This window comes from Lathyrus oleraceus, chromosome 6, assembly GCF_024323335.1.
Source record: "Lathyrus oleraceus cultivar Zhongwan6 chromosome 6, CAAS_Psat_ZW6_1.0, whole genome shotgun sequence".
In the NCBI taxonomy this organism is placed as follows: Eukaryota; Viridiplantae; Streptophyta; class Magnoliopsida; order Fabales; family Fabaceae; genus Lathyrus; species Lathyrus oleraceus.
This window is the reverse complement of record NC_066584.1, coordinates 307,980,107-307,993,427: the sequence shown is the minus strand read 5'-3', so window position 1 is coordinate 307,993,427 and position 13,321 is coordinate 307,980,107. Positions and strand designations below refer to the sequence as shown.

Genomic DNA, 13,321 nt, shown 5'->3' with positions numbered 1-13,321 from the left:
ATTTGATTTCATATCAGTAATTCATGATATTCTAATATCCACATGGATATTTTATTTTAGAAAATATTGAAAACATTTTTTAAAATAAAAAAACAATTTATAAATTCGTCTTCTTCTCTCCATCGTATTTCGTCTTCTTCTTCTTCTCTCCTCCATCGTCTCTCTGAAAATCGTATTTCATCATATTCTCCACGTTAAAAACAAAATCGTTCAAATCTCAGCTTGTCGTTTCTATTGAAGATGTCACAATAATCTGTTTTTAGCCATGGAAGCAGATCTTCAAATCGTTCGAGGTACGTATGCAAGTGCGGTCTGGACGCTCCATTGGTGACAGCATGGACAGATGCTAACTCATGTCAATGTTTCTATGAATGTGGGATGTATGAGGTATGTAGAAGTTTCTCCATTGATGTTTACATATTCAATGTTAATGCTCTGGTATTGGATATGATTTATTCAACTTCATCTCCATTGATGCTTACAAATTCAAGGTTACAAGAAATGCAGTCACTTTGTTTGGTGGGATGAGGAGATGAATCCTAGGAAAAAAGAGCTAATCTCTTCATTATTAAAGAATATAAATAAAGAGAAGGCGACGATTAAATCGTATAAAGCAAAATAGGAAGAATTGAAGATGAAAGTGAAGATGTTGAAGAAACAGTTGAATATAAACTAGATGTTGTTGTTTGTTATGTTGTTTGCATTTGTTGGGACAACATTGTTGTTTGATATAATGGTATAAGGTGGATTGTAATACATTTTGAATGAAATTACTGGTATTGTTCAAGTTGTTGGTATTGCTCATAATTTGGATCTGTAATTTATACTTCATATTCTTATTGTTCAAGTTATGGTTATTTCTCATAATTTGGACCTGTCATTTTTAATGCATACTACTATTATTGGTATTGTTTGCATTTGTTCAAAATTTGGACTTGTAATTGTTATTATGTTATAAGTTGGATCTGTAATTGTTACTCTATTATAAGTTGTTCATAATTTGGACATGTTGCATTATGCATATTGTGTATAAGTTGGACTGTCATTTTTAATGCATACTGCTATTACTGGTATTGTTTGCATTTGTTCATAATTTTGACATATAATTTGTATTGCATTATGCATAGATTTTACCTATAATTTTGACTGCAATTTGCACAGGGTATGTAACAGGCAAAATACTTAACACTAACCTTGTTTGAACATTAATATTTGAACATCCAAAATAAAACTCTAGACACTACTTGAGTCAAAATGAAACTACTTAAGTCATAAACTACTTAAGTCATAAATACAACCATACAATACAACTAAAATAAGTCATAAACTACTTAAGTCAAAATGAAACTATTCTTGAGTATGTTGAGAAGCTTGTGAACTTTGAGCAATTTCTGTTTGCTTTTCTTTGGACTTTTTTGTTCCCTTTCCACCTTTCACTTTCTTAGCCTTCTTTGACTTATTACCACCCTTTGGAATTACCCTGACAACTGCCCTTTTGCCTTTACAACTCCTCTTATTATGTCTCATAGCACCATATTTTGCACATGTAACAGTTGAAAATCTCATTGGTAGTATGTGAGGATTTTTAGGTTCATCATTTGTCTCATTCCTCTGTTTTTTTGGCTACATATGGCTCTCCTCACCACTGGTGGTGTCACTGTACCCAGATCATTTATAGGCCACAATTGTGGTCCATTAGTTGGATTCATAATGTTTGAGTAAGTGTTCATAAATGTAGATTTTCTAAACAAAATAGAGCAAGTTTACATAAACAAAACAAAGTAAGTTTACATGCAACCCAGTCATACATATAACATGCAGCAACATAAACCTCAGGTTGTTTCTTGATGTTTCATATACAGGCAATTACATGACAGTAAGGTATACCAGACAAGTCCCATTTTCTGCATGAGCAAGTTTATTTTTTCAGATCCACACAATAAGTTTCAATGTCATTAGTGACACTGAATATTGATAGGTCATCATCACCATGCCATGTAGGACTCCACATTTGTGCTTGCTTCTTATTCTTCTCAATAACCAGTTTAATTTTAGGACATATGGATCTAGTGTAGCCATGTAACAACTCATTCTGACTTGTCGTTCTCTTGGTGATGTAATGCTTGATGCCTTCCAATATAGTGATAATATGATTATTTATATGCTCCAATATTTCCCTATTGAATGTTTCACATATGTTATTCACTTGTAAGTCACATTTGAATATGTTTTGAAGTGTGATCTGCTCCAATGGCAAGCATGGGCATCCAACATATCTTTCCATGCATCATCTTTCATTGCTTTCATTCTCTGCATTGCTCATCCCATGTTGAAAATGTTGTTTCCCTAACAGCTATCCACAGTACTTCCTTTAATTTCAACCCAGGATGTTTCTTCTTCCAATTGCCATATAAATGCTTCACACACAATCTGAACTCCACATTGGCACTAATGACTTGAACAGCTGGAACTAGTCCTAGTCACATAAAAGTTGAACTCTATGTATATGTAAACAAGTAAATCATAAGTATAAGTGATTTACCTTTTGCTCATCTGATATAAATGCGTAGGACCTTTAACTGTATCCTTTCAAATCATGCAGAAGAAGGTCTAAAAACCATTGTCATGAATCTTTTGTTTCAGTTTTAACTACATCATATGCAATTGGAAAATTTTGGTTATTGCCATCCCTCCCTACTACTGCCATTAATTGTCCACCATAATCCCCTTTTAAGAAACATGCATCTAATCCAATAAGAGACCTACATGTCTTTGTAAAACTTATCTTCTAAGCCTCTAAACTGACATATATTCTTTCAAACACATGGTTGTCATTACTATCAGCACATTGTATTACAACAATACTATTTGGATTTGATTTCAATAACTCTTATCCATAACTTCTCAAATGAGTGAATTGCTCAATATCATCCACTTGAACTAACTTCGTTGCTTTCCTTTTGGCTCTATATGCCTGATCATATCACTCCTTGTCTCTCTCTATGATATATTCTCAACCTAATCTTATTAGTCTTAGATGACCTGAATTTTTTTTGACAAAAATGAAATCAAATAAACATAAACCGACACCAGGGACTACAAGAATACATTAACAAAACTAACATAACATGACCACAAGGACCACAAGAATACATTAACAAAACTAAACTAACAGGACCACAAGGACAAAGATACATACCTACACAATATTTCACCCCTTCATTTCTCTCATTTTGACTTCCTGAGTTTTTCATCTTCGTCAAACCTCAAAATTCTGAAAAACAACTTCACAACTTCGTTTTGGACAATACGCGCATTTGAACGATTTAGACAAAAGGGGTAACGATGGATGTGATTGGGGGATTTTGGATTTGGCACTTCTTCTAAAAGGATGGTTATCAATGGGGGATTAGTGTTTTTTCAATCCTAATGAACAAAGAATGTGAATTGGAGGATTAGGCTTTTCAATCCTGATTTTATAAATTGTTTTTTATTTTAAAAAATATTTTTAATGTTTTCTAAGTTAAAATATCCACGTGGATATCAAAATATCATGAATTACTGATCTGTATCCAAATAATATATGTCACGTCATTAATGAAGTTGGCACATAAGCAAAATTGGATAGGGGATCATGTCAATCCAAATGCAATCAAAATTAAGGGACCAAAATAGTTGATTTTGTAATAGGAGATCAATTATTTGAAACGCCTAAATTAAGGTCGATTATTAAAGGGACCAAAAATGCATTTAAGTCTAAATTATTTTTTACTCTTACAAAATAGAAACCAAACATACACTTAAAACTAACAAATTAAATTTTATATACAAACTAACTAACGTGTCCTCAATCTCTCCCTGATGATAGAATGTATATAAGGAGTGTAGTTAATTTTACATGAGAAAGAAAAATTATTAAAGAATTTACAAGATTATATTTTATTAATGATATTGAAAATAAAATTTTAAATGATTAAAAAAAGATAGTAATAAATAGTAAAAGTGTATGATAGATAAATAAACATTAAAGTTTTATTGAAATTGTAGAGCAACTTTAATTTTGAACATGTTTTTTTTAGCACAACCATTCATGTAGGAGCAGAAAATTCATTTAATGTTTCGCCCCATAACTGTTAGTTGGTTGTTAATTAAAGTATAATGTTGTTAGTGATTGTTTTGTTGTTAAAGTTAGTTAATGTGTAACTAACTAGTAACTTGGTGTATAATGTCGTTAGTGATTGTTTTGTTGTTAAAGTTAGTTAATGTGTAACTAACTAGTAACTTGGTGTTTTGTAACCAAATAGCAGCTTGTTATTTAGAAACCTAATGTATAAATGCAAAACATGTAAATAAGATCGATCGCATTTTTCACAATCCCATTCCTCTTATTTGCATCTTGTGTGCTTTTGTGTGTTGTGCAAGCAACAAGGAAGTACTGTTCTCACAAATTGGTATGAGTATAGCATTTGGTTTTGTTTTGGGGAGAGTGAAAATATGAGCGATTCTAGTGAGCATGGATTTTGATGGTAGTTTTTCCACTCAGTTACCAAAGTTTGATGACAAAACTCGGACACATAGAGTATGCAGATAAGAGCACTGTGAATGATGGTAATACATGTTTGTTGTTGATTTGTCTATATGTTGATGATCATCTCACTGCAGTAAATGAGAAAAAAAACTGAAGATCTATGCATATACAAATTTGCATTCTTCAACTTCTTATTTTAGCCTACTTGTATAATACTGTACACCCTCATTCTTCAATGCTGCGCGCTTGTTTACATTTTTAATTTATGGCGATTTTGGAGGGAATAAAATGGATTGAGCTGTATAGCTAGCAACAATCACATACACATCTCATGCTGCTTGTTTGGGACAGGTCTTCTGTAGTCTCTAATTTTTACATGTATACAGATGTTTGTTGCAACATGGTTGCTTTGCTAGATCAACGACGCCAAAATCATTTTGATTTGTTAAAGAATAGTAATCTTTCTCAAGGAATCAATAAACATGAACCTAAAAAATCATTTTGAAAATAGCTGAACCTTGTTATCATTACAAGAAGAAGCAGGATCCTGGAGACAATTGCAAAATGCATCTTCATCCTTAGGAAATGATGTTGGTAGAGGATGGTCAGGAATGACACCAACCTACATGCAAAAGCAAAGTGTTAAAACGGGAAGCCAGTTTTTTTTTAAAGATTGGAAATATTAGAGCAGACCTTGTCGATATCCGTGTGTGCAGGTGTCTCGTAGCGAGCAACTGTAACAACTATTCCTGAGCCATCTGAGAGCTCAAAAACTGATTGGATCTTCCTGCAACACGTGTAGCTCATATTAGGAAAATAGTATAAATTATAGTTTGTTTGAATCTAGCTAAACCTTAAGTAGTTTACCCTTTTCCATATGTCGGTTCCCCATATAATATGGCCCGCTTGTTATCTTTCAATGCGCCAGCTAATATCTCGCTTGCACTTGCGGTTCCCTTGTTTACCTGATTAGGCTCAAGATATGTAATTACTCATTATATAGTAGAGAACCATTGTGTTATGCATTTGAAACCAACTCACGCATGAAGAAAACAATGATTTATAGTAGAGAATCATTGTGTTATGCATTTGAAGCCAGCTCTTTATATAAAACCGATGCAATGCGAGCGTAAAGCAAAAGAAGAAAATTTACCAGCACAGCCAGGGGTTCAGAAGTTGCTAGAGCACTACTTCCATCTGTATCGAGTATATCTCGAACACCACGACTATCACAAATATACACAATCACACCTTTGTCCAACCTGATTGATAGTATCTGTTAGAACGTGAAGCTGAATAATTTAAAAACAAGAAATTCTTTAAGGCATGTAATATATTTTACAATGGTCAAAGGTGTTTCTGATTATATGGTCATAGAACACTTATGATCGATAAAAGGTGTGAATACTAGGTGTCACCTAGGACCGGGAAATGAAATAATTATATAACCTGAATGATAGAGAAAGCATTTGCTTGAATTTCACGCGCCACCAACAAAAACTTATATGAAATACAGGATGTAAAAATGTCATTAGTTGATAGCCATATCTTACCAAAGTTTGGCAATCTCAATTCCTTCTGGGAAAAGACCACCACTGCAAGAAATATAAGCTTCAGAAAGCTAGTGATTGAAAATATATAAAGGGAATGCTGATTGTTGAATCACCTATTATCTCTGAGGTCCAGAACAAATGCATTTACATTGTTACTCCTGAATGTTTTAATTGCTTCTTTGATAGCACCTGCAAGGATGGCAGATCCATCAGGAAGAAAGAAAGGATGCAGAAACTTTTTTACTTTAGTCTATTAAGTAAACACCATAAACAGTAAAAAAAAATCAATTATGTTTTTTGAAATTTTAAATTTTCAATAACCGGTCAAACTACATATCTATCCTACAGAAGTGGAGGAGTACCAATAGTTCTCGGAAAATTTGATTCTTTTCTATACCAAAGTGCCAATTATAGCATGTAAGAACCATGGCTTGTCATATTAGGTAGAAATATGTATCACATTATTAATTCATAATGGTTAAATTATCCTTTTCTTTAGTATAAAAGCAAGAAAAATCATTCTTGGCCTATCAATTACTACTTACGAGATGCGTTTTGGTTGAAAGATGTTAATTTTATATATCCAACAGTTGGGGAATTATCTCCCGAAGCAGGTAACTTGCATAGTCTTGACTTCACTGGATTCACTGTAACTTTCTCTCGCCTGAAATGCATAAAATATTACTTTTAGTTGTTTAATTAGAATATTAAAAAGTTACCGTAAAAGAAAAAGGTAATTAATTAGGCCAATCAAGTAGGGGTAGTGAGAACCATGACAAAATCAGCAGAATTAAATTAACAATGGTAACAATGATTAGCCATATCAGTGTAATGCAACTAAATAGAATGAAGCATTATCAAACTGCAAGTTTTCTGCATCATCCTAGGTACCAAAGCATATTGTCTAAGGTCAAAGCTTCAAAATTAGTTCTGCTTTGGAAGAAAACTAACTTACGTTAGAGCTAGGTGCTTTATGTCTAAACCACTGCGAATGGTCAATGCAACAGAGCTTCCATCAGGTCCTCTGTAATTTCCTTTAAAAGGTCAGACAATCAAATACATAAGCTCAAAGCAAATAATCAGAAGTACCTAGTAAATTTGGTTTTTCAAATGGTAGCTTATATTAACTTTAAAGTAACTAGAACCTTGTTAACGGCTCTCATAAACCAGAGTAACGAACAAGCTAGAAAAACTTCAAGCAGATTAAGGCAAAATAACCAGGTGGCATTGACTACATGGATTAAACGGCAAAATAATATTCTGTCAAGCAGATTAAGATAGACCATTTAATTCTAGGTCTCTCATGATGATTTAGCCTTTAGTTTTTTTTGGTCTCCCTCTACCTCTTACAGATTTTCTCCGCAGATGTTTGAACCACCTAAGATACTTTTTTTTCTACAACATTGGAAGCTATCTCAACTTTTTTTAATGGTTTCATTACTAATCCTATCATTGTATGATTACTCGTCCAACATAAAATTCCCATCTCTGCAACATTACAGTTCTTAAGGCACAACAAATACTAGCACAACCTTTATATGAAGTTATCAACACAGTAGTGGTACTACTTTTAACTTTTTGGGAAACTATTAAGACATTAATGTAATCATACATGTTGATCTTTTGCACATTATTAATATTAACTATTTCTTCCTTTTATCTTTTTACTTTTCCCATTTGTCTGAAAATATTGATTTTGAAAGCACAAATGGCATCTAGGATGAAGAAAAACCCACTGTAAGCGATCAGCTGCATCATACAGCCCCAAGCTTTCGGTGCTCATATCATCAATTGCCAGGATAACATCTCCAGACAAAACACCAGCCCTATATGCAGGTCCTCCCGGAGAAGCTGAAATGACAACAAGTCCACCGGATGGCGTGTCAGCTTTGGTAGGGTAGCCTATTGATATCCCCACTCCAGTTAGAGCGCCTTTAGTTCCAGACTGCCTTCAACAAAATATTAGTTTTTGGTATTATCTGATATGCATTATATGCAGTAAGGACTACATGTAAAATAAGCTAAGGGAAAACTTAAAACGAGATAGATTTGTACCCTCAAACTTCTGAACTTCTCAGGCTCAAGAAATCTAGTGAAAGGATCCTCCAATGTGGCAAGCATCTTTCTTATTGCCATGTCTGTGAACAAATACAGTAACAGCAATTATAAGTAATCTGGTATACTACGCAATCCTACTAAATTTCGGCGTGCCAAAACCAAGTATGTGACTTATTAAGAAATGATGTATGTAGAACCTTTATTTATAATAGAAGATAGAAATATCAACAATGGATGATTAAAAAAACGTTCTCCAATTATCAAGATCCATTTGGACAACGTGGCCGTGTGAATAATTTGGCAACTGTACCATTTTAGGTTCTTAAACTTAACCGTTATCTACTCCATTTTGATACTTCAAGTTTAAAAGTGGGAAATATATATAACCACACTTAACCATTCTTTAACAATCCCCACCACCTCTTATAGAAATATCAAAAGCCAAGATGACACGAAAAGGAAAACCAAATAGGATGTTTTTGTCTTCATAACATTGAATTCAATCTAGAACTGAGATTATGATAAGTACACTTCTATTAGAATTTAACTAATTCAGACCAATTTGATTGGAGGTTAAATCATCAAAGCGTACCAGCATTTGAATATTCCAGAGAGTTCTGGTTCTGGAGAAGGATAGTTAGTTTAACATATTTTGCCATCAAATTTAAATTCTATTCATTAAACTTTACCCAATTTCAATTAAACCATTTTACTCCGCATCAAGCAAACATGAAACTATTCAGTGGAAAAGTAATAATATAATTTCATTCATCAATCCTTTAAAGACAGTCATAAATGATTTCCTATGACAAAAGCAGAAATAATTACCATCATAATACACTGTAGCAAGTTGAAAAAAATAAGTAAAGGTAGAAAATGAAAGCCATACATGTCTCTTCCCGGTTGTTCATGGGTTCATTGCGCAATGCATTTTCTCGATACCTAAACCAACTCTGTCCATTAAAACTCTTGTCAATATACGCTCGGTCAATTGTTCTCCACGCCTCCAGAAACAGAAGATTCTCTTCAGTCAAGGCCCCTTGAAGGGTGAAAAAAAAATGAAGATAAAATTAACACAACAACCAAAGCCTTTTTAATCTCAACCATTAAAAAGAAAATAAAGAGTTATATTTCATCACAATATTATGTGTAATGCAAGTACATGTAATATCAACTATTGCTTTATTAAACCCCTAAATCCAAAAACAATTTATGAACATGTCATGAACTATTTTCCATAAGTTCTTCCATAGATAAGCTTAAAAAATCCAATCTAAAAAAGCTCCAAAACATAAATTAGATTATAGAATTCAAATTCCAATACAAATTCATGTGATAAAACTCACAGGAAGGGCTATTGGAAGCCAAAGAAACTGACACAGCCATCACCACTCCAGCAACCAACCGCACAAACAGTATAGAAGCATGCTTCACTGAGCAATCCTTGTTACATTTCCTTCTTTTGCGAAGGAAACCCCAACTTTGAGAAAAACAAGTGTGGCTTATTTTTGGAAGCGCTCCAAGTGAAAATTTATTTAATTTGTTGCTGTTATGTGTGAGTGAAAATGAAAACCTTGATTCTGTTAGGGAAAAACAGTTACAGTTTGAAACCTGCGAAAAAGTAGTGATTAATGGAATATGCATTTCTGAAATCGAAATATTGTTAATTTCAATGTGGAGATGAATGAAGGGAACCTGAAGAACGGAGATTGTTGGATAACGGAGGGGAAAGGAAGGAGAGCGCGCGACGACCTCCATGGAAGAGTGAAGGCAGCAGCAACACCTCTGCTTCAAACCACTCAATGCATTGTTTCTTTTACATTATCTTTCATTTTTTTTAAAAATAAGTAAGAAAAATAAATTATTAAATAGTATAATTAGACATCTTTGCTCATAGATATATATTTTTTAAATAGGTATCATGTATTGAAGAAAAAAAATAAAAAATAAATGGGAATTATGCCAAAACTCAAAACAAAAAAATAAACAAATGATTGCAAATAAAAATTAGTAAAAATAAAAATTGGGAAGTCTCGATTTGTTTTTCACTAAAGAGAAATTAATGATGATGGGAGGTTGATCCCATTAAGTGAAATTATTAATGGACAAAATTATGAATGCAAATTTGTCATTATAATTATTTCTTTCCCTATAAATGTGATCAACAAAGAAGTTCATGACTCTAGTAAGCAGTAAAGAGTTATGCAATCTATTGTGGAGTTGTCAAGGAACTATGTTGTGATTGTTGAAGGTCATGGTAGCAAGGGTGGAATCAGTTTTGATCCAGGTGAACTTCTAGTGTATGTCATATGCATTTTCAATGGCAAAAATGATGGTCATGAGCTCAATATAAAGGGGGGTTTGTGAAATTGCCTAAGTGTGAGTTATCGGTTATCTCGTATTTTGATGCTTTATTATTTGAAATTTATCGTATTATGAGTTTCCTTATTAATCTTATCATACATACACAATTGATATGGTTTACATGCATAAGATGATAAGTTGACTAAAGTCAACCTTAAACGAATTATTTTAAAGCTTATATGATCAATTTTTATGCCTTGTTGTCTATTAGAATCGATTCCAAAGCATGTGGATCCGATTTCACTTAGTGCTTTCAACTCATGATTTATTTTTCACTATTGAACTTGATTCCAATGATAGTGGATCTGATTCCATTATGCGAGTTTTGAATCAAAATCTATTTTTTGCTATTGAATATGATTCCAATAGATGTGAATCTGATTCCACTTACAGGTCTAAGTATTACGTTTCATTTCTACTTACTAAAATCAGTCCCAAGCATAAAGGATCTGATTTCACTAATTCGATTCATTTAAGGCTTTTTGCTTATTTTAATAATTCATATCATACATAAATAAATAGTATTTTTCTTTTCATTCTTTCATAACTCGTTGAGAAAACTCTCAATCAAGAGAACAATATCAAAAAAAATCAATGAGAATAGCTTTGAAACCACAACTTCCTTTCTCTATTAAACCTTTATCATCCTCATTTTAATGGAGACTTGTCATGTTGTTTGTGTGTATGATAATGGATTCTAAGAAGCCATTAGATTTCTAATTGTACATTTTGAAGTGTGTGTGTAGATCTCATAGCAGGTGTTTTGATCTTATGGAAATTCAAGGAGTGAATTTCATTGAAGAAAAAAGGAAGAAATATTATCTTTATTGATGTGGAGTTTTTATATGGATTTGTCAACTTATTGAAAAGAAGGATTCAAGGCTTATAACTTCGAGATTGAGTGAAGATCAATGAATTTATCAAGATTTACGTCCATCAAAGATTGAAGATTAAGATCTTGGTAAAGATCTGTTGGTATATCAAGTGTGAGTATTGGTCCCACATTGGATGGAAAAGTGAATGTTGAACACTTTATAAGTGAGAAAACCCATAGACCCAAATGCATTAAGTTTTTAGGTTAATATGTGGTTACTTTTTCACTTTTTATGTAGTTGCTCCTATAGTCCAATGTGATGACCCCCGGACCCCCTCATGACCCAAAAGTTGTATCGAGAGCTATGGTTGACTTGTTTTGTGCATTTTAAATGGAAAAAAATCAATATCCCAATATGATTAAGTTTAAATTTACTAATTATATACTTTGGAAGACTCTCATGAAAGATATGTTAAACAAAAAAGATTTGTATGATGTTATTGAGAGGGAAAAAGGTAAACTAAGTGATAAGTCTGATGTCGAATGTAAGAAGATGAATCGGAAGACAGTTGTTATTGTTGGAACAAAATTGGTTTATCCCATATCCCTTAGGCTTTGATGATAACAAAGTATTTAAAGAACAATTAGGGATACTAATATTTGTTCAAGTGTGCAGGACCATAGACTAAAATTTCATGAACAATCTAAATATTGGTTATGACTATGAACATCTAAAGAGAAACTTAAAGACCAGAATCTGATGGATAAGAAGCTAAAGACCAGGCTACGAAGAAGTCAACTTCTGAATAATTCAATATCTGAAGGTTAGAGTTCGAAGAAGTCAACATAGGAAGATCAGACTTTAAAGAAGTATGCCTCTGTTGATCAAAACCTAAAGACTAGTTAAAGCGCAGGGACCAAGGTGACTTTGATAAGTCATTTTTAACCTTTGAGCCTACTTTGTCACATGAAGACCTAAGAGCTTATAGAGTCAGCTGGGATGTGATTGATAATTCCTCTTGTAGCAAGGGAATTTCAAACAAGCTTTCAACGATATTAACCATTTAAAGAAACATCTCAATGTATTTATTCAAGTTTCTCAATGACTCTCTTGTGTTAGATCTTCAACGATTATTCTCCTTCTCTATTTAAGAAGCAGAAGACTTGAAGAAAAACAACCAACGAACCATTTACGTTCAAAGAGCAGTCACTCTGTAAAAACACAAGCACAAGTTTAACTTAGGATTTCTTACCTTTGTATATTCTAGAAATCCCTAAGTCTTAAAGAATTCTTGTTGAGTTATATTTTGTCTACACCTCTGATTGAATATCAAGTGTATTACCCCCCAACAATCTTTTATCTATTAGGTAGATTGTTAGAATTCTTTTACTTAGTGTTTGAGCATTTGAAGTATATTTCTTGTGCGCTTGAGAATAAAAGTTTCTTGCTTGTGTGCTTGAGAATTGGAAGTCTCTTTCTTATGTGCTTAAGCATTAAAAGTCTCTTGCTCGTGTGCTTGAGCGTATAAGTCTCTTACTTTGTGTTTGAGCATTTGAAGTCTCTTGCTTGTGTGCTTGAGAAAATTGGAATCTTGTGTGATTATAGTGAAAATATCTTGTAAGTACAAGGGGACTAGGTTACTCTTGAGTTGTGAGAGGAATCAGGATAGTTATGCATGTCTCTCTTCTTTCTTGCTTTACTTATCCTCTGCCTAACTCTTATCTCTAATAAGATTATATACTTTTTGTTTAGAATTTAACAAGAGCTTTAAAAAGAAATAAAAACTCAACACAATTACCCCCCCCCCCTTCCCTCTTGTGTTTTTATCACCTTCAGTTGGCATCAGACCACAGTCTATGATAAACACTTAACAGTGGTGTAGAAAAGACCCTGAGAAAAACATATTGAATCATGTATGGAGTTTCTGGATCTGATAGTGGTACTCATAATCCACATGCTGCTGTTAATCATGATTATAACATTTCATAAAAGAATAATTATAC

General features: G+C 33.0%; 1 protein-coding gene across 1 annotated transcript; it reads right to left on the bottom strand.

Annotated features, from left to right (window-relative positions):
• Positions 1-4,808: 4,808 nt before the first annotated feature.
• LOC127092608 (carboxyl-terminal-processing peptidase 2, chloroplastic) lies at positions 4,809-10,012 on the bottom strand. Its single transcript, XM_051031491.1, has 13 exons — positions 9,835-10,012; positions 9,486-9,750; positions 9,029-9,178; positions 8,137-8,219; positions 7,818-8,026; positions 7,037-7,105; positions 6,627-6,745; positions 6,195-6,270; positions 6,082-6,123; positions 5,682-5,790; positions 5,396-5,493; positions 5,222-5,315; positions 4,809-5,150 (listed from the first exon to the last, which is right to left on the bottom strand). The coding sequence occupies exons 1-13, from the start codon at positions 9,895-9,897 to the stop codon at positions 5,025-5,027; spliced, it is 1,503 nt and encodes a 500-aa protein (XP_050887448.1). The 5' UTR covers positions 9,898-10,012; the 3' UTR covers positions 4,809-5,024.
• Between the last annotated feature and the right edge of the window lie 3,309 nt (positions 10,013-13,321).